General features: G+C 36.0%; 4 protein-coding genes across 14 annotated transcripts; 2 read left to right on the top strand and 2 right to left on the bottom strand.

Annotated features, from left to right (window-relative positions):
- Positions 1-498: 498 nt before the first annotated feature.
- Positions 499-2,029, bottom strand: LOC105647311 (tRNA dimethylallyltransferase). The gene is made up of 7 exons (XM_012233336.4): positions 1,844-2,029; positions 1,634-1,766; positions 1,508-1,551; positions 1,313-1,423; positions 1,137-1,229; positions 933-1,039; positions 499-823 (listed from the first exon to the last, which is right to left on the bottom strand). Exons 1-7 carry the CDS (start codon positions 1,930-1,932, stop codon positions 669-671), a joined length of 732 nt encoding a protein of 243 aa, XP_012088726.1. The 5' UTR covers positions 1,933-2,029; the 3' UTR covers positions 499-668.
- Positions 2,030-2,883: 854 nt separating this feature from the next.
- Positions 2,884-6,299, top strand: LOC105647312 (protein NEOXANTHIN-DEFICIENT 1). Of its 4 annotated transcripts, XM_012233338.4 has the most exons (11): positions 2,888-3,065; positions 3,534-3,629; positions 3,766-3,849; positions 3,934-3,997; positions 4,146-4,192; positions 4,542-4,596; positions 4,738-4,776; positions 4,908-5,076; positions 5,416-5,479; positions 5,560-5,616; positions 5,938-6,299. In XM_012233338.4, the coding sequence occupies exons 2-11, from the start codon at positions 3,589-3,591 to the stop codon at positions 6,203-6,205; spliced, it is 888 nt and encodes a 295-aa protein (XP_012088728.1). In that variant the 5' UTR covers positions 2,888-3,065; positions 3,534-3,588; the 3' UTR covers positions 6,206-6,299. The 4 variants fall into 4 exon arrangements, with proteins under 4 accessions (XP_020540377.1, XP_012088728.1, XP_020540375.1 ...); XM_020684718.3 differs by lacking the exon at positions 3,766-3,849 and having other exon boundaries at positions 2,884-3,065; positions 3,534-3,633; XM_020684716.3 differs by lacking the exon at positions 2,888-3,065 and having other exon boundaries at positions 3,110-3,633.
- A 74-nt stretch (positions 6,300-6,373) lies between these two features.
- SCPL45 (serine carboxypeptidase-like 45) lies at positions 6,374-9,649 on the bottom strand. Of its 4 annotated transcripts, XM_037638069.2 has the most exons (11): positions 9,396-9,644; positions 9,001-9,283; positions 8,813-8,914; positions 8,607-8,702; positions 8,059-8,151; positions 7,874-7,953; positions 7,476-7,757; positions 7,240-7,364; positions 7,009-7,101; positions 6,800-6,917; positions 6,374-6,717 (listed from the first exon to the last, which is right to left on the bottom strand). In XM_037638069.2, exons 2-11 carry the CDS (start codon positions 9,251-9,253, stop codon positions 6,568-6,570), a joined length of 1,392 nt encoding a protein of 463 aa, XP_037493997.1. In that variant the 5' UTR covers positions 9,254-9,283; positions 9,396-9,644; the 3' UTR covers positions 6,374-6,567. The 4 variants fall into 4 exon arrangements, with proteins under 4 accessions (XP_037493997.1, XP_020540374.1, XP_037493994.1 ...); XM_020684715.3 differs by having other exon boundaries at positions 7,240-7,757; positions 9,396-9,649; XM_037638066.2 differs by having other exon boundaries at positions 7,240-7,757; positions 9,400-9,649.
- A 3,329-nt stretch (positions 9,650-12,978) lies between these two features.
- Positions 12,979-18,701, top strand: LOC105647314 (DUF724 domain-containing protein 6). Of its 5 annotated transcripts, none has more exons than XM_012233344.4 (9): positions 12,979-13,613; positions 14,587-14,982; positions 15,473-15,910; positions 16,251-16,332; positions 16,406-16,542; positions 16,894-16,939; positions 17,012-17,116; positions 17,667-17,795; positions 17,881-18,701. In XM_012233344.4, exons 1-9 carry the CDS (start codon positions 13,065-13,067, stop codon positions 18,531-18,533), a joined length of 2,535 nt encoding a protein of 844 aa, XP_012088734.1. In that variant the 5' UTR covers positions 12,979-13,064; the 3' UTR covers positions 18,534-18,701. The 5 variants fall into 5 exon arrangements, with proteins under 5 accessions (XP_012088734.1, XP_020540471.1, XP_012088733.1 ...); XM_020684812.3 differs by having other exon boundaries at positions 15,449-15,910; XM_012233343.4 differs by having other exon boundaries at positions 14,587-14,997.
- The last annotated feature ends 35 nt before the right edge of the window (positions 18,702-18,736 follow it).

The following is an 18,736-nucleotide window of genomic DNA, read 5'->3' as shown; positions in this document are numbered from 1 at the left end:
AAATTACAGCTGTGGTTGCGAATCTTTGTCTAAAATGCCTACTGTTAATATATCAGTATCATTTTATTTTCTGTCTAAAGATTAGGCCATTGCTTTCATTTTGTCAGTTTGCGGCTACAACCTTATTCTGAATTATTTAAACATTACTTACCCTTACATTTATTATTTCTTGCTATCATTGAACAAAGTGAAAATAATAATAATATTAATAAAAGATTCATATAGTGGATTTGAAATTAAGGCTTAATTATTATTATCGTGTATGGCAGGGCTTTAGCAAAATCTTAATGTGGATGAATATATTTATTTATTTGTATTTAGTTTGTCATGTTGGAGGGTGGACGTTGATAGTGACGTTATATCAACCCATTTGGAAATAATGCAAGTCTTAGTGATAAGATCAACAATGATTAGAGTAGTTGTTTTGCTTGCACTTATATTACATGGTGATCATCACATTCATGTTCATATTCTTCTTCTGACCTTCTGCTTCTCATATTACAATCCAAATGTCATTATTTTCATTTCCACTACTTGATTGTTATAGAAAAGGTCTTGACTTTCTTATGAAAGATTTTCACATATTTTACAAGTCATATCATGGAAAAGAAAAATAGTTTTCTGTCTGGAAAACTGAGAATCGACATTCCATATGGTGCCGGAATTAATTAGGAACAATCTGGTTTATTCTCATCATCTTCAACGAAGCCCTCCAAAAATAAATATTGAAGAGCTATGGAGTACTTGGCAGTCCTTTTCCTCTCACATTTCCCACTTGCCAAATTCCTGTTTCTTCTCAGAAGAAAGGATCCTTTGCCATCACCTTCAACATTAAAGTTCAATCTTCTTATTTATATGTAAGCAACCAAAAGTAACAAACAATACGAAAAAAATCCATTTCCCAGAAATCACAGCTTTATTATAGTGCAAACCTTTGATGGTGAAAATAGATGAAACCCATCGTTTATAGATGAAAAGCAACCTTGGGGAGTCCCCATGGTGGGTATCAGAAAGCAAAAGCTTGAAATTTCCTTTTTCACTAGTCAAAGAGAAACCATAGATTAGCGCTTGCAATTGCAAATAAAAATAGTTATAATATAAGAGTTAAGCCTCGCTTCTTAGTAACTAAAACTCACTTGGCATGCATTGCTGCATTTTGGCTCAAAGCAAGAATCCGAACCATTGCCAAGTCCCTTCCGCGAGGATTCCCATATTTCTCTTGACATACCCTAACAGATTTTCGAAAGTAAAATCAATTGGAAAAAAAAAGAATGCAAATGTGGTAAGAATCTCACACTAATAAAGCACACACCTTTCGTTGAAAAAGTCTCCAAAATCATCAATAATCACAGCTGCTGGAAATTTATCATACAGGTGGAATGCAGCAAAGTACTTCTTGATCCCTTCGTCATCATCCACATACCTTTAGACCTCAGAAAAAACAAACCAATAATAACAGGGAAAAAGGGAACATCAACGAGTACGAAAGAGTTGAGAAGTTCTTTACTTCATCTGTACGCGTTGGAAGGCATCAGAAGATGGGTCAATACCCTGAAAATTAACCCATAAAATTAGGAAAAGAAAAGGAGACAAAATTTCAAGAGAGTAATCAGGGAAATAGATCCAGCAGTACATGAGAAAGATAAGGGGGTTTGCTTTCTAACTTGCTGCGGTTGCATATGAAGATCACTGCTGGGTTGCCAGCTTCATTTCCCTCAGCTATGGCGGTATTCAATGCGAACTGGAACAGCAGAGACGTTTTCCCGCTGCAAAATTGGCCCAGTTGAATGACAACTTAATTCTTCTAATTAGGAAGAGAGAAGGAAAGGTCATTAGCACAAACCAAGAAGGAGGACCAGAGAGAAGCATAATTGGGTTGGACAGGTGGCGGCGATAATCCGTTTGGCCGCCATGGAAGAACCTCTCCACCATACTCGGAATTGGAATTCGCAAATAGGTAGCACAAGCTTCAGTTGCTAATGGGCAGAGCTTTTAGGCCCATGGACATGTTTGAGTTGATCACTGGGAAAATAAATATAGCCTCTCTTGGTTTTGGTTTAGTCAAATATTGATTAAGATAAAGTCAAAGCCCATTTGGGTCCAAGACGAAAGAAAAAAAGAAACCAAGACTTCATATACAATTACATACCCTAAAAGAAATCTGTCGGTCGATTCGACGAAAGTCGTCCTGTCATCGTCTGATATTAACTATATCGTATGTTGGCTTGTGATTTGATGGGTCAAGGCATGCGTCCATTTTGGAGGACTGTCTTTAACTTTTTTGGTTTTTCCATTTTTTTTTTTAAAAAAAAGAAAAAGAAAAACAATCTGCTTAAACTAGATTATCACAGAATTAAAATTGATTAATTATTCAAAAAACCACCAAATTTCTCATTTGCTAAAGCAGCAATAGCATGCCAGGTGTTAGTTTTAGGGCAACCTAATTCCATTACATTTTATAAACTCCTGAAATGGAATTCTAAAATTGAGTGGGTTCCTATTGATGGATAGTTGGCGGTAGCTGTATATCTGAATCATCAGATCAGGTTCTGTTCTTGCCATTCAGAAGGCTGTCTTATGATTTAATAATATTAATTCTGTTGTAGATTACATCTTTTATAATTATATTGGAAATATCTGAAAAAAGTAAATATAATATTTAATGATTAAAATATGACACCAAGTTGGGTTTAAATCATAATTTTAGTTGATTAAATTTTTTTTTTTTTCCTGAAAGTTTTCAAATAACTATATAAATAAAAGTGGATCAATCTCGTAAATGTATTGTTGATGGTATTGTTAAATCCGGTTGGCGCCAATGAAAAGCTCACGTAAGGAATTATTATTATTCTGATAAAAATGAAATGAATGGATGGATAAAGCCTATCCACTTGCGCTTGTTTCTGATTGCTTAGCTCACGACCTCCTACTGCCTAACTTCTCCATCTAGTTTCTCTCTCTTTTTTCTTTCCCATAAATTCTGCATCTTTCACTCAAATTTTACTGAATTTCACGCCACTGTCAGCTATATCCACAATTTCCACTAGCCACTTCTCACTTTCCAAGTAACGGAAATTCTTTCTTTCTTTCTTTCTTTCTTTCTTTCTTTTTTTTTTTTTTTTTTTTATGTTCATTATATGATAAGATTACTGCTTTGTTTTTTGGGTATATCTATGTCTACTTCCCGGTCTCTTCTTGTGTGCTAAACTTCCATTAGTTTATTGGATTCTTGCGAGTTTAGTTTCTCTATAACAACTGCGTTCTAATCCTAAAGTTGAAGCATCTGGGTGTAAAAATTTCTTGATTTTTCATAGGATAGTATTCATGCGTGTATTTAATTCCTTCAAATCTCGAGTACGAAGATGAATTTTCTTTGGTTGCGAAGTAAATATGATACTACAGGGCAATGCAGAAGAACAAGATCTGTTAATTGTTTATGAAGTTTTTTAGTCAAATAAAAGAATGGAAGTTACTGCATTTCGTTGGGTATCGTGGTTTGGAGTTTGAATTGCTGTATATATTGGCATCTCCAGGTCTTGCAAAATACACTGCATATATATCTGAAATCATGGGAGTTGCAGAAACAAAATGTTCTTCAGGTTACGGCAAGCCTCCTTGGGTATTCAAAGGCAGGTATTTATGTCTATGCCCCAACTCTTTCTTTCTTTTCTGTTAATTAATTTTCATTACATATCAGTAACAACCATGGAGGTTGTTTGATATTATTAATTATTTTATTTTTAATGATGGGAATGGTCATTTCAGTGCCTTGTACCAGCTTCACCTTGTGAAAGCAGAAACAGCTCGAACATTCATTCCAAAAGAGTTTAGATTAGTTGAAGCTTTTGGGTACATATAATATTGATAATATCTAGATGTTCATTATGAAGTAATTCATTTTGAAGGCAAGAATTTCATTTTTCACCGCTACAGGTATACTCTTGGAGGGTTTTTTCTTGCCAACTACGAAGAAAGTCCGGCAGGGGCATTCGATGAGGTTATAATTAGTTTTTAAATTTTGCCTTTTGAAGTTCTGAATCAGTTTTCTGGTGATTAATTAGTCATCTGATGAAATGAAAAATAGTTGATAAGCTGCTTTTGTAAGTCCAATCAGTCAGTTCATAATAGTTTTTTTCTATCCACAGCTAGTGGTGATAGCGGGAATCGTGTGGAACCCTCCAACATCCTGCGCGTATGTTTAACATCTTCTCTCTTCCTGTTTTATCTCTTTTTCTGGTTCAAATTTCTATAGTACCAATATATATATATATATATATATAGCAGGCCCAAATCTGTGGAGAAGTTTTCTTTGTCCCAGTTCCACAAGGCCTGGTTTTTTCAACTATTATGTGTATATATATTTGTATTATTATTGTTGGGTCAGTCAACCTTATAACTTAGCACGTTCCCTATCATTGGGCCTCAAAGCTAAAACCCATTGTTTGTAGATGTCAAAAAGTTTCCTTTTTGAGGAATAAGTAAACTGTTTGATATTGTAGTTTGGAATTTATAGTGTAAGAATTTCCAACTTTTGTCAACAGATGGGCAGCCAGAGTGCTTGTGAGCAGCAATGATGCTTGTGATCATGGAAGAAAGGTAGAAGGTCACCAAATTATTCTGAAACTTTTGGGTTTTTATGTTTTGTATGGGTGGAATTTATTTGGTTTTGACCGGAACATTTTATTATACTACAAGTATAATAATTGACATCTTATTTCTTATCTTTCTCTCTCGCAGGAAGTAGGGCTCCCCAGTCATGTTGCCAAGTTTTCAAAGGTGTGAACTTTGTCCTTCCATTTTTTCTTTTCAACTTTTCAAACCACAATATATCTCAATTTTCTTTGTTTCTAATCTGCTAGCACTTGACAACCATAGAACATTTCTGTAATATGCATCGTTTGAAACAGAGAATCGAAGGGATTCCGAGGCAGCAAACAAGTAAATTTAATCGCTTTCTCAGCATGATTGGCTTAGATACTGCATCCTCTACACCCAATGGTGGCATGGATGTTCAAGTAACTGAGATCAATGGTCCTCGTGCAATAAACATCTGCGAAATCAACCTTCCAACTTTTGGTGAGTTGTTTGTACTCAAACTTATACTCTGGTGCAATAAAAATAGTTGCTTTAGCATTTTTCCATTACAAGAAAAGAAAAAAGCACTTGCTTGTTTCAGTTACAATGAGATTAGCCTCTCATTGTGTCCGCATCAGATTGTTGATTTGTTTGCGTGCTACCTTCCTTCTCTATAGAACTCAATTTCTGCCATATCAAGAGATTTAGCTAAACGTTAGGCAAGAATTTTCTCATCAGAAATTATTTCTAATCATAACATTTTTTCCTTTAAAGGAGCTTTACTGGTCTCATTATGCATTTTCTTTCTTCCCTTTGGGTTCACAAACTTTTTGATGGCAGGCCCAGGGTTCAAACTGGACAAGGGGATGGGGCCAGCAATCAAAATGTCACTACCAAGTTTTAGGTAAATTTCAAGGTGGTTGGTGTTTAGAGAATCACCTGGTTGGTTGTATGACTTAAATTATTTATGTTGTGAGAATGCAGTGGGCGTACAATGCATAATCCCAACCTTCTGAAGTACTCATGCAATATTGAGTGCAGGTACCTTTTTCTTTTTTGCTAATAATTGTTTGCTGATGCTGTGGGGGGACAGAGGATATATTTCTTTCGATGCAAAGGGATAATATATATTTGGCTATATAACTGCATTTGCAAAAGCCAATGAAAAAGGGTGTAAGAGAAGCAATCTTGGGTCCTCATTCTATATGATGCTCAAGGAGGCATGCTTAAATGGCTAAAAAATCTTAAGGCTTTTGGGTAATTTCAAGTAACAATAACCTGAAATCTGTATGGCATAAGTAACAAAACCAATTAAAATTTCATTGTGGAATAGTCCTTTCTAAAATAAATGGATTGTCACAGGGTGCGAACAATGCAGCCTGCGAAAGTATCAGGCCCTCGGCAAGCGCCAAAGCATGACACAGAACCTTTGGGCCACCACAATTGCCAATCTGCAGATTCTAGTAATGGAAAACTCCTTGATAATGGACAGAACCTAAGCATATCTGTTATGTTATCGAAACCTATATTGGCTTTGGAGTTCAGTTGTTTGAAAATGCACGTTGAAGCCCCAATTACTGTTTCCCACTGCTCTGAAAGTTCATGCAGAAATTCTTTAGGAGTTTCTTGACTAAATATGTATCGTTGCTTTTTTTGTTTTTCTCTTGTAATTTAGCACCATAAAATTTTCGCAAGTTCAAATTGCCACCATTTCTTGATTCTAAGTACTTTCACCTATTTTTGTAATTTCTGTCAAGATTAATAAGTTTATCCATATTACAGGAGAAAAGATTCAAAATTCAGAAAAGAACATACATTCTTCCTTTACTTGTTCTTTACAAAATTTTTCTACATTCCACAGCATGGACAAAATCCAAGGAACAAACAAACCAATGCAGTATTTAGATAATTGACAAGTTACTTTTTGCAATTGCAATCCACTACTTACAATTGATTCCGTATTCCAATCAAATAACTGATCAGCTGATCAGATCAAAATGCTTCAGGCAAAGGTCGCCCTTCCAAAAATGCCTTGAACAGCACCAAAGATCTTTCAGGCTGGGAAAATGGAGCTTCATGGGATGCTCCTCTGATTGTGGCAAAAGAAAGGATATTGCCATAGACTTGAGTCCACCCACCAACCTGAGAGTGGAAAACCAATCCCATCACACCTATTAACCTTGCAATTAAGTTTTAAGTTTCTGTTCTCTTAAACGAGGCTTACCTGCTGACCCCCAAACCAAACTCTGTAAGGCACAGAGGTTTTGAGTCCCAATTTCTCAGCCAGTCCACGGACTAATGTTCGACTTCCAGTCAGTGGAATAACAGAATCCTGATCTCCACTGCATTTAGAAAAGCGATGTTTAGTTTTTTTTAATGATCTGAATCCTCCTGGAATCATACAGCAGACCAACAAACAAGGTAGGCGTTTACCTGTAAACCAAGACAGGGATTCCTGCTCTGATGAGTCTGCCCACAATAGCTATTGTTGGTATCTCCAAATCCAGCAGCTCATAATCTAAAATGCTGTGAGAAAATCAGTGGGAGTAAAATTAGTGAACTAGTCAACAAAGAAAAAGAAAAAGGATAAGAAAGTATCCTGTTAGTTGCTTTAGAATTAATTAGCAAAACATTGTAAAATTATTTTCTGTTAAAAATAATTACTTGCTGCAGACAGTCCATCTTCGGACACCGACAAGACGCGCATGGAGAGCCTTCTGAACATCTTGCCTATTTAGATAATTAACTGTTTCGTCTTCAACACATACGTCTATGTTATCACCAACTTGCTGCAGAACCAAAAGAAAGAGGGACAGGAAAAAAGGTCTAACAATTAGCAAATCAAAAGCAGAATTGCTATAGTCAAAAGACAAGCTGATCAAATGATATGTTCCACTCACTTTGGGACTAAGGGCATTGGACTGGGCGAGTACTGAAGATATGCAGACATCAAGGGTAACATCATACTTGTCTACAAATCTACTGGTTTCTCTACTCACTTGGCCCATCACCCTTGAACATATAGGAGAGACTGAACCTCTGTAGTATTCATTCACATACCTTGAGTAGTTACAAACTGAAGTAAACATTTTATAGGTTGTGTCTGATATCAATCCATGAGACCAGAAGAACTCAGCCCTTGAATTGAAGTCTGTAGCAAAATCCAAAACTGGATTGCCTAGCTGTTTTCAAATGAACAAAAACCTTGAATTAAAGACTTGTTAGAGGCAAACAAAAAACAGATGATTGCCTTTTGAATCACGGAAATTTCTGCAAACAAAAAAATCTTGCTACTTACAGCAATTCCTTTCAAATTGAACAACTTATGCTTCTTATTGAATTCAAGCATGAGTTCTGCCAGTTGGGGTACATAATGACCTAGTAATTTATAACAACAGAATCAAAAGAATTAGTTCTAATCTATTTTCGATCGGATTACACTGTGGACATGTATGAATTTTTTTTTTAGAATCAAAACAATACCAGCGTAGCTTTCTCCAGAGATGAACAAGCTTCTGTTTCTGTACTGTGGGAATTTGATAAACCATTTTTGCAAGAACACCAGATTGTCTCTAGCTATATAGGGCAAAAGACAAAAATGGGCTCAAAATGAAAGGTATACGTCTGTAAAGTTGATCTTTTGTCAGCTAAAATGCTAAACAAACAAGCACAGTAACCATTGAAATGGCATACTATGTAAAGTGAGAAGAGAAAAAGAAATAAAGACAGAAATGCATTTAAAATTCTTTTAATAGAAAGAACTTTACAGGGGAATGGATTAACCCAGAATATTTTTTTAAAGAAATAGTAGAGGAAAAAGAGAAAGAAGTTGACTTTGAATCTTGGGTACAGAAATTTAGTTTGTTCTGCTGTTCAAAATATTTGAATTGAACAGTTTTTCTGTTTCTCCTTTCTCTTCAAAGATTTCCAATTAGAAATTGGAAAGAAAACGGCAATTTGAGGATGAAAAAAGATAGATACGCCAATCACAATCTAAAAGAAAGAGAATGAATATTTTGGAGGGCATATACCTGTAATTTTGTCGTTAACAGTCTCGTAGGAAGAGGTATCAGTGGAATAAGAGAATCCAACTCCAATTGGTGTCTCCAAATACAACATATTGGCTTCTGCAAAGGAATGAGAGTGGCAAAGATGAGAACTTCGCGGATTTTTTTGGTGCAAAAAACAACAAAATCAACATACAATACAAAAATCCAAAATAAATTTGGATATATACCTCTGTTCCAGCTATGCTGGTTCTTGACAAGAACTTCGCCACTAGGCCTGAATGGCCCATTTTCAGAAAATGCTCCGACTCCAAGAGAAGAGCAACCGGGCCCTGAAAGGAAACATCACCAGCAAAAGTCAAAATCCAAAAGAAGAATACATAGCATTTCAAAGCGAGAACTTCAAAATTTCCAAGACCTCCGTTTAGCCAGAGAACGAGAGGCTTAGAAGCTGGATCTGTTTCTGCTTCAGCAAAGTAGTAAAACAGAGCTCTCTGTTCTTTATTATCAACAATCACATAACCAGAATACTGCTGGAACCCGACTTGAGGTTGACCCGGCAACTGAGTAATCCTATCAAACAGAAAGGGATGGCACACTACTTTCATGAAAAAACACAGCTGAAGCAAAACCATAGCCAATGCCATCACTTCTATTGTTAGATAAGGCATTGTTTGGTTCCAAACCAGATAGCAAAGAACCTAGAGAGAGAAACAGTGAAAAAAGAAAGAAAAGTTAGCTAAAATGTTGTCAAGCGGGGGGCATTATATAAAGACTAAAACATAAAGACTTAGCCGGAAGGTAGATACATACATACTGTGTATTTTTTAAATATTATTATTATATGTAAAAAAATTGTATGAAACTTTTTGTTCCTTTGGAAGACTGTTAAAAAGACTTTTCGAAGCAGAAACAGATGGGTATGAGTTGGAGAGATGACTTGGTGGTGTGGTGGTGCGGTGGTGCGTGGGGCGGGTCTCAGTCAGCAATGGGTGTGACTGCAACTGAAAATGAAAAGAGAGAATGTGCTTTTTGAAGTCTTGAATTTGCTCCCATGGCAATTACAGCTTTACTATGCTTGTTTTTAGTGTTATAGTAAAGCCAAAATAAAATTAGTAGTAACAGTATTAGCTTTCATAATATACAGTAAAATGATTCCTTTTTTATTTTTTATTTTCTTTGAAAAGAGCCATTTTGGTGAATGGGGAATACAACTGCTTCTCTTTCTTTGCTTTATGCAAAAATTTGAAGAAAATGGCTTTATTCTCAAAAAAGGTTAAGACAGAATCATGAGCAATGAGAACTGTATATTGTTTAATAGCCACAAGCAATCAGGACTTTCTTTTTGCTTTTCCCAGAAAAGAATTGGCTTCACACCCACACTTTAATCCCAAATCATCAACACGTAACAAAAAAAACAACCCAAATCTTGAATTTTTTACAGTTCTTTTAAGAATATGGATAATTTCTGGTTGATTTGGAGATTTGAAGTTATCCTTAGATACAGAAAAAAGATACCGTAATTATAGTTTCTCATTTTTCTTGTAAATACTCAAGAAGAATCTTTCTGGGGTGGTTTGCTTTGTTTGACCTGTCCTAAAAAGCCCAACGTTTTGTCTGGCCAGTGGCCACTGTATAGAAGTTAAAGAGTCATTTCTTGGAACTAATGTGTAAAGACAGGTAAGTTCACGAGTCTTTCAATCTCTCTCTCTCTCTCTCTCTCTCTATAATATACTGGTCTGGGGTATATGCATGATTCCATGGGCCATGGAAGCACAGACCCTCACCTCACTGGAGCAGAAGTATTTCTGATTGGGAAAAAGAAAAGCCTGTTTCTATTTTCTTTTGCCCCATTTTTTATTCCTTTGTCTACTCCAATACATTATACATGTATACATCAGCTATGGAAGCCAAAACGGATAACTTGTTTTGGTTCAGTGTATATATATTATGAAAAATAAAACAGGGATTGTTTACTGGCAAATGGATTCAAAACTGATGACAGTCACTCTCTCTCTCACTAGAGTAACTTTTGAAAAGAAAAATAATTTAGAAGGAGGGAGGAAAGATGAGTGGTGGCTGTGGTTGGAAATTGGGAAATGTGCTGGGAATTAAAGATTAATATAGCATGAAATGAAGCCCTTATTGTAAGCTTTTCTCTGTCTCGTAATGGAAGTAAAGTATCAAACTTAAGCTTTATATTTCTTTCCCTAAGAACTTTTTTATTTTCCTTCCACTTGTTATGATTTATTTTAATTTGAATACATGGGAAAAGCCAACTTACTTTCTTATATATTTTCATACTGCAACTTTGTTGCCCATATTTTGTTCACCAAAGAATCCATTTTCTTGTTAATTATCTTTTATCTATTACGAAAACTTGCCTATTGCTTTCCTTGTTCTTTTTCCACCAAGAATTGCAGCTAGAAAGGGATATTGCTTTTTCAAATGGACAATTTACAGAGTCCAGCCTATGTTTATGTATATGTATACATACATATGGAGATGCCTAGGTTTCCAACTACCCAAAAGTATTTACTTTTGAGTTTGGGGTTGTCAAAAGACAAAATACAATGAAACAGGAGAAAATTATCCATCAAAGGTAGTTTGATTAGGAAAGGTTAAGAAATTAATGGTAATTAACTCATTCTTTTTCCTTAATTTTAAGAATTAATCAGGCTTATAGTTAAAGTTTGATTTTTTATTCATTGGACTATTTCTTCAATTCAAAAGAAAACAAATCATACTAATAGGTTGGAGAGATCACAAGCTTATCAGGGTAAGAAGAGTTAATTATACAAGAATTTTCTGAACACAAGTTAATTGAAAAAAAGAAGAGAATTAATTAGGTTTGTGTGATGTGATGATTAGGTCAAGAGAGGAATGATTTCCACTACCAGAGCATGTTGGACTGAAGACAACTTTCCTTTTCATATCCATGAGAGACACATTTTCATCCCAACCCAAACCAACCATTTTAATCTTTAGAGACAAAAAAGCAAAACCAAATGTAGGAAAGCTAAAAATTCTTCTTGGAAGGAAAGCAACCACCTCAACTAAATATGTTCCTTCTGTCTTTATAATGACCCATGTGAACTAACTTCTATAAGAACTTTCACAACAAGAAGATTACATAAAAGATGTGTTAAAAGTGTATTTAGAAGAGTTGAAATTAATCCATTGTAATCATTTCAATGTAATAATCACGAACAAAAAGAAAAAGAAAGCCCAATGGAAGAGAATTTTAATGGAATGCAAATTATGATGTGTTGAATTTAATTTTCATGTAAAAAAAAAAAACAAAGAATGGCCAAAATGAACTAGTAGATGATAAGGGAGAGGATTAGCTAATTAGGGTCAAAATGACCTTTAGAATTATGGTGGTCTTTCCCTTCTTTCCACCAAAATTGTAAAATCAAGTCATGGAATTGAAAATTGAAAAACACCACTTTGCCTATATAAACTTTAGGATAAGGTTATAGTATAGCGTGGCCCCGCATATTATATTGGGTTTTAGGGCTTAGGGCATGAGCCACAAGCCACAAGCCGAAGAACAAGACCTGCAGTGGCAGGGCATGTTAAATGCCATATAGATTACACCCTGAATGAAAGAGACTGACTGCCATGTTTTTTTTTTTTTTTTTTTTTAATTATCAAAAATATCCTTCTAATTAGTTTAATAGTTGAATAAGAGACTAATACATTCTATATCAAGAGAGATTATTTAACTTAAAAGCTTTTTTTTAAATGCTGATTCCACAGTTTCATTTTATGATCAGCTGTTCTATCGCTTAATTAAATTATTTTAAATAATTTTACTTTTGTTTAGTACTACGATAACACCCTAACTCATGGTAAATAGTTTTTCACACGCCTGCTGCAACTGGCCACTAAGCATTAACCATGTGCCTATAAAAGGAGGTTTGGCATTAATTAGCACTCGATCGATTATTAATTATGGCTATGCTCTTTCTTTTTGGCTTTTTGATAGTTGAAGAAATATTTAATAGACAACGACACTTTCAACTTCCAACTACTACACTACATTAGCACAGTAGCATGTAGGAGGAGGAGGAGGAGGGAGGATCCAAAGATTCAAAATAAGTTTCACATTTCAAATCAATCAATCCTTGCTCCCTAATTCTATAATTCAAAAAAAAAAAAAAAAAAAAAAAAAAGAAGAAGAAATTTCGACAAGCAGTTAGCCCTTTAGCCCATTTATTGTTCCAATGGTTGGGTGGACCCTTTATTGAAATGGCCAGTCTTTGATGGGCTTGTCATATTACAGCCCAACCATGTCAACATCAGGCCTCATCTTGGGCCTTACTTTATAAGGAGAGACTGACATATTTAGCCCAAGAAAATCAAGAGGTGGAGTCGTGATTTCAACCCAGAAGTCAGAAGCTATAGAACTTAGAAAGAGACAAAGGTGAAAAGGAAAGGTATTTCATTTGACTACCGTATACTCTGCATGTCTGCTCCATGGAAATACGAAAAGGCGGAGTGAACTCTCCACGAAGCAGATCCACGGCGGGCAAAGCCAACGACAAAGACAATGGCAAAAAGACTGATTTTCTTAGGGAAGGCAACCAAGTCGAGGTCAGCAGCGACGATGAAGGCTTCAAAGGCGCATGGTATGTCGCCACAATCATCAAATCGCCGGCCTCTTCTAGGACCAGTAACTCTAAGCGAAAAGCCAAGGCCTTGGTTCAGTATCATAATTTAGTTTCTGATATTAACGAGAACGAGCCATTGACCGAGTACGTTGCTCCTTCCTTCATTAGGCCTCTGCCTTTGCCTATGAATCCCAATTTTGATCAATCTTTCGAACCATATGACGTTGTTGACGCCTCCCACCGCGATGGATGGTGGAAGGGCGTGGTCCTTAACGTGTTGGAGGGAAATACTGACTCCAAAAAGTACACTGTTTTCTTTGAAAACCCACCTGAACAGTTCGAATTTGCGTCTAAGGATTTGAGGTTTCACTGTGATTGGATTAAAGGTGAATGGGTTCGACCCCCAAAACAGGAGGTAAAGTTTTTTCTTTTTTCTTTGAGAAGAAAGCTAAAGTTTTTATTATTGTTGTTTTTATTATCTTTTAGCAAGGGTTTTGCTGTTGCGTGATTTGTTAGCATAATGTGGAAGCATGAATTCATAATGCCAAATTTTTAGCATATATGTCCTTCAAGGCTTTGAGGGTTTGGCTTTGGACTAACGGTAAAGTTAGTCCACTTGTGACCTCGGAGTTCATGGGTTTGAGCCACGGAACAACCTCTCTACAAAAAAGCAGGGAAGGCTCCATACGCCAACCCTCTCAGAGCCCACACATGTGGGATGCTTGGTGCACTGATCGCCCTTTTCTATGTTCTTCATGGCTTATGAAGCTTTTACTATTGAGCCTTTTCAGTTGTTTTCAGTCCATTACTTTTTGTGTCTTCTACTCAATTTCATGACTTACACACCTAAATGTGACATCTTTGGTTCCATTAGGTTATGATCGTGAGTTGTGACAGCTAATCTCTGTTTGGGCCTGTTCTTTTAGAGTCTACATGCCTTGAATTTGGCTACACACATTGGATAGGACCATTGACGGATAGTTTGAATCCCTTTCTTTCTTAGAAACAGCACGATTCAAGACTAAAGTTTCCTTTGTCATTGCTTGTTGATTGGTTGTTGAGCATCTCCACCATTATTATTTTTTTTTGAAATGTTTTACATCTTTCAACAGATTACTCATGATTTTGAGTCATATGATTTTTGTTATGCAAATATGTGAAAAAACGGGTGTAGAACTTATACTTCTACCGACTAAATTTTCTTGAATAGTGAGTGAGTGATGATGATGATGATATTGTTGTTGTTGTTTTCCTTTTTTCTTGGGTAGAATTATGCATTTTTGATACCATGCTTGTTTTAACTATCCATTTACACTCATTTTTCTCAATGTTATCACTAAGCAATTTTTTGAAACATAAGACTGATTTGATTTTATGATCCTTCAAAGAGAATGGATTGCTTGAAGTTTGGCAAAGGAATGGCTGTAGAGGTGAGTCTTGATAAAGAAAATGATGCTTGGTTTCCAGCAACTGTTATCGAGGAAGTTGGCTTCAATTCTTTCTTGGTGGAGTATAGCAGCTCAAGGAATGGTGATGAAGATGGCCGCATGAAAAGATTGGTTGATTGTTTCCACATTCGAGCTCCCCCTCCTAACATCGAAGTTAAAAATTTTGAGATTTTGGAAACAGTAGATGTTTTCTATGATTCAAGTTGGAGGCATGGCCTTATTACCAAAATTCTCACAAATGGAAGATATAATGTCTTTATAAAGTATGCAGACATGGAAAAACAATTCAGTCAATCAGAAATAAGGCCACACCTGAATTTGGTGAATGGCACATGGGTTAGTCATAGCCGGGTATTCTGTCTTCCTTTGGTTTTCTGTTATATCTACAGCATTTTGACATTGAATTATCGTTAACTTTCTTGTTTCTCGGTCTCTTTTGTGAACACTTTGTAATGATGATTTCTTGCCTATGTGTGTTAACATTAATATTTGTTTTCATGGGCAAATTGTGTTGCTAGAGGGGAGAAGACAGATTTTTTCTTTCATTAGCATTGTGCAATTGGCGCACATTAATTTCAACTATGGAAAAAGATTGACCTAAATAAATGAATAACGATGATAATAATAGAGGATAAATGGCATCAAACAGTAGTTATTTAAGATTTGATTGGTAGTTATTTATATCCTGGTGATTTGACAAACAGTATGGGGTGTAAACTTAGTAGTTAATACAATTGCAAGATTTATTTATTTAAGATTCTCAAGCAGAATTCCATTTGAAAAACTAAATTGGTATGTGTAGGTTATATGCTGGCCTTGGTTTCAGGATACATCAACCAGTGTTCAAATTGACGAACAATCAAGATATGCTGACAACAATGGCAAAAACCCTGAGGTAGCTATTCAAATTGAGAGTTCAAGTGCAGCAAAGGATAGCTCTGAATTGAAATCCCCATGCAAAAGTTTGAAGAAGAATCGGTTGGAGCAGTCAACCCCTACTGATGCAAAATCAGTAAGTAAGAAAGCAAAGAAAAGAACACCTAAAAGTGATGAGGCACTTTCATGTCCTTCCAAGAAGCTCAGAAAGGAAAAATCTGCCAACCATTCATTAGCTCAAGCATTTCTTGCGAAGTTGGTGCAAACTGAGACAACAAACCAAGAAGGACAAGTCACAAACAGTACACTAACTAAATGCACAAGCCAATATTTGGATGCCAGTAATCCTTCTGCTGGATCTGAGAGTCGCATCATGGGAAACAACATGGTAACTCACCTTCTGCTTTTGGCAATACTAGAAGGAAAGCAAATGCAGAAGTCCTGGATAGTGATATATCAGCCTACAATCACCTACTGCAATCACCGCCTTAATTTTGTTATTGATAATGTGGAATATGATGATGTATATGCAATATATTTTTTTATAGACTCAGGTTTTGGTTGCAGCATGCACCACTGGATCTGGTATAAGTAGTGAATCAGATTGCTGTTCTCTGATCGATATATGTGATCCCCTCAATTAAGAACCTAGCAAACATAGTGCTTTTGGCTTTGCTTTTCTCCATTTTTTTTGTTCCATAAGCATATAATCATTGATAATAATGTAGGGGCCTAATCAACAAGAAGCTGGACTGGTGAATGAAATGACAGGTTCCATATGCAACAAGGAAGGACAACTGAATTCTGAAGGTACAAACCAGTATCTAGCTGACACAATAATGAATTTCATATTCACTAAAGATCAAATGCTAATTATTTACAGATGTAGAGGACAAGATACAAGGAGAATCTGCTGAATTCATTGTTGAAGTTGGGCATGTTGAAAAATATGCTGATTCTTCTGCTGCCTTGGCTGAGTGGAGGAAGGTCTCGCATGCAAATTACCAGCTTCCTGATCAGGTACTTCTTGAAAAAGTTCGAATATCAAAACAGATAACTTTCATGATCCAGCAACCTAATGTAACCTTCAGATTGGAGGGTAAAAAAAATGAAGAAAAGTCGCATTAACTAAGGGAAAGCCAGCATCTTCACACACTTCTTCCATGCCACTTATCTCTGCTCATAAATCTGTAGAATTTGCGAGTAATATGCTACCCCATTCTTCCTACAAATTCTGTTGAATTTAAGAATAATATGCAGCTAATTGAATTTTTAATGTCTAGCTAATTGAATTTTAATGTCTTTGGTCAATTCATCATATACATGCATGTTATTTACTGAACCTGCTGGTACTGCTTTGATACTGCACAGGAGATTAATAAGCAGAAAGAAAGTGATGGGATTGGGCAGCAAAAAGGTGCGGGAGTATACCTAAAATAATGGATGAATAGTTGTGTATGGAAGAACTGATTTAATGCCTTATGCATAGGTAAAAAGCACAATGTAGTCGAAGATGGTGCCAGTAAAATGGGTTTTGAAGATTGTGCAACTAAAGAGGTAGAATTGTCTGCAGTAATTGGCATGGAGTCTGGAGGTATATGGGCTGACAACTTAAAAATCCTTCTCTGTTTTAGAAACTTTATGAAATTATTATGGATTCTAAAACACCTGAGTGAAATAATGAGGTATATTGTAAGCAATGAGCTGGTTGTGTTTGCATTTTTATTTTGGTTTCTATCTCTTCCTATGCTAGGAGGAAAACACTGAGGTATAAATATTTGGAAATTATTAACCTATTCTAAGAATTCAGGTTGCCATTTTTCTCAGCAATCTAATGGAAGGCATGATGGAAGGTTTGCCTCTATTGACCTGAAAATCCTGCAAAATGTTCTTCTCAGTTAATACTTCAAATGATAAAAACTAAGAGCATACTTCTGGAAAGTTCACAAAGAGGAAAATGTGAAAAGTCCTTGTCATTTCCTGCCTAAGAATTCATTTGTTTAGTAGGACAAAAGGTGAAGCATTAAAACTAGTTTGAAAGAAATAAGCAGACCAATGACAGCCTTAACTTTTATGCATGATTTGGCCTTCTTTTTACAACTGATCCTTTTCTTTTTTTTTTTTTTTTTTTTTTTTCTCCTTAGATGGCTTGGTCAAAATATCTGCTTTAGTTTCCTCAGCAAATAACATGGCAAAAGAAGTCAGTTTGGTTGATGTCGGAGCATCCAGCAACACCACTAATGATGGTCAAGCACTATCAATATGCTTTGAAGGTACATTTCTATGATGATTGTGGGTGATTCAAGTATAATTTGATGCATTTCTTAGACTAGCCTGCTTGAGTGTCATCATTGCCAGGTACTGGGGAAAGACAAGTTGAAAATCTCTCGCAATGTTCTGCTGTAAACGTGCCAGAAGGCAGCGAGTTAGTGAATGGTCAAGGGATACCTTTTGTCAAGAGCTCCTCTATATGGAAAAACATAGAATCTCTGGAAGTTTTCAAATTCCTGCCTCAGAAACCACATTTTGGTCCTTTGATTGATTGCAAAGTGGCGAGCCGTGAAGGATGTGCTATTGGCAATATGTTGACCTTTGCCACTGTGGTAGAGAGGACGTCCAAATTGAAAGTAGATGATCCTAGAGACCTTTTCGATAGCTATATTGAAACTCTTACTGATTTGGAAATGCTTGGATTTGATGTTAAGTTAGTGATGGATCGTCTTAATCGGTTGTTAGCGATCAAAGATAGGCAAGAACAGCTTCAGCATCAGTCAAAAGATGTTGCCATTCAGATTGAAGAGTGTGTTCATGAAAAAACCAAATTGAGAGAAGATATTGATAAAATTGACAAGATTATAAGCGAGTTAGAAGAGCAACGGGCAATGAAAGTGTCTCTGAAGGTGACGCAAGAATCTGAGATTATTGCTCTACAAGTGGGTGCCAATGGTATCAGTGAAGACATTTTAAGTGCCATGCATGAGTTTGAAAGTCTAGCTGCTTCACCTTGGTAACTAACATCTCATTCTCTTCACTGCCCTTAACCATCAGAGGTTACTTTGGAAGAGTTCACTTCACACGCAGTAAGTATTAGTCGTTATTTTAGCTTTGTATGTAAGTCTCAACCCGCTGAAACCTATGAAATGGTTTATTTATGTTTTAGCCAAATTTTTGTGGGCGTACATTCAATCCTCTGATCTAGGCTCTATATCTACTC

The sequence above is a fragment of the Jatropha curcas genome, chromosome 2, assembly GCF_041381405.1.
Source record: "Jatropha curcas cultivar XTBG-Jc1 chromosome 2, XTBG_Jcur_1.0, whole genome shotgun sequence".
Taxonomy (NCBI): Eukaryota; Viridiplantae; Streptophyta; class Magnoliopsida; order Malpighiales; family Euphorbiaceae; genus Jatropha; species Jatropha curcas.
Note: the sequence above shows the minus strand (reverse complement) of the source record. Positions and strands in the feature narration are given on the sequence as shown.

Excerpts from the sequence above, each read along its gene's own strand:
- LOC105647311 (XM_012233336.4), bottom strand. The coding sequence starts at position 1,932 with ATGGTGGAGAGGTTCTTCCATGGCGGCCAAACGGATTATCGCCGCCAC. Across the intron at positions 1,040-1,136 it reads AATGCAGCAATGCATGCCAA|TGAAAAAGGAAATTTCAAGC; the intron begins GTGAGTTTTAGT and ends CTCTTTGACTAG. Across the intron at positions 824-932 it reads ATCTATTTTCACCATCAAAG|GTGATGGCAAAGGATCCTTT; the intron begins GTTTGCACTATA and ends TTAATGTTGAAG.
- LOC105647312 (XM_020684716.3), top strand. The coding sequence starts at position 3,437 with ATGAAGTTTTTTAGTCAAATAAAAGAATGGAAGTTACTGCATTTCGTT. Across the intron at positions 3,634-3,765 it reads CCTTGGGTATTCAAAGGCAG|TGCCTTGTACCAGCTTCACC; the intron begins GTATTTATGTCT and ends TGGTCATTTCAG. Across the intron at positions 5,617-5,937 it reads TCATGCAATATTGAGTGCAG|GGTGCGAACAATGCAGCCTG; the intron begins GTACCTTTTTCT and ends GGATTGTCACAG.
- SCPL45 (XM_020684715.3), bottom strand. The coding sequence starts at position 9,253 with ATGCCTTATCTAACAATAGAAGTGATGGCATTGGCTATGGTTTTGCTT. Across the intron at positions 8,152-8,606 it reads TGTTAACGACAAAATTACAG|CTAGAGACAATCTGGTGTTC; the intron begins GTATATGCCCTC and ends TGCCCTATATAG. Across the intron at positions 7,102-7,239 it reads AGATGGACTGTCTGCAGCAA|CATTTTAGATTATGAGCTGC; the intron begins GTAATTATTTTT and ends ATTTTCTCACAG.
- LOC105647314 (XM_012233341.4), top strand. The coding sequence starts at position 13,065 with ATGGAAATACGAAAAGGCGGAGTGAACTCTCCACGAAGCAGATCCACG. Across the intron at positions 16,333-16,405 it reads AGGACAACTGAATTCTGAAG|ATGTAGAGGACAAGATACAA; the intron begins GTACAAACCAGT and ends AATTATTTACAG. Across the intron at positions 16,543-16,893 it reads ATTACCAGCTTCCTGATCAG|GAGATTAATAAGCAGAAAGA; the intron begins GTACTTCTTGAA and ends GATACTGCACAG.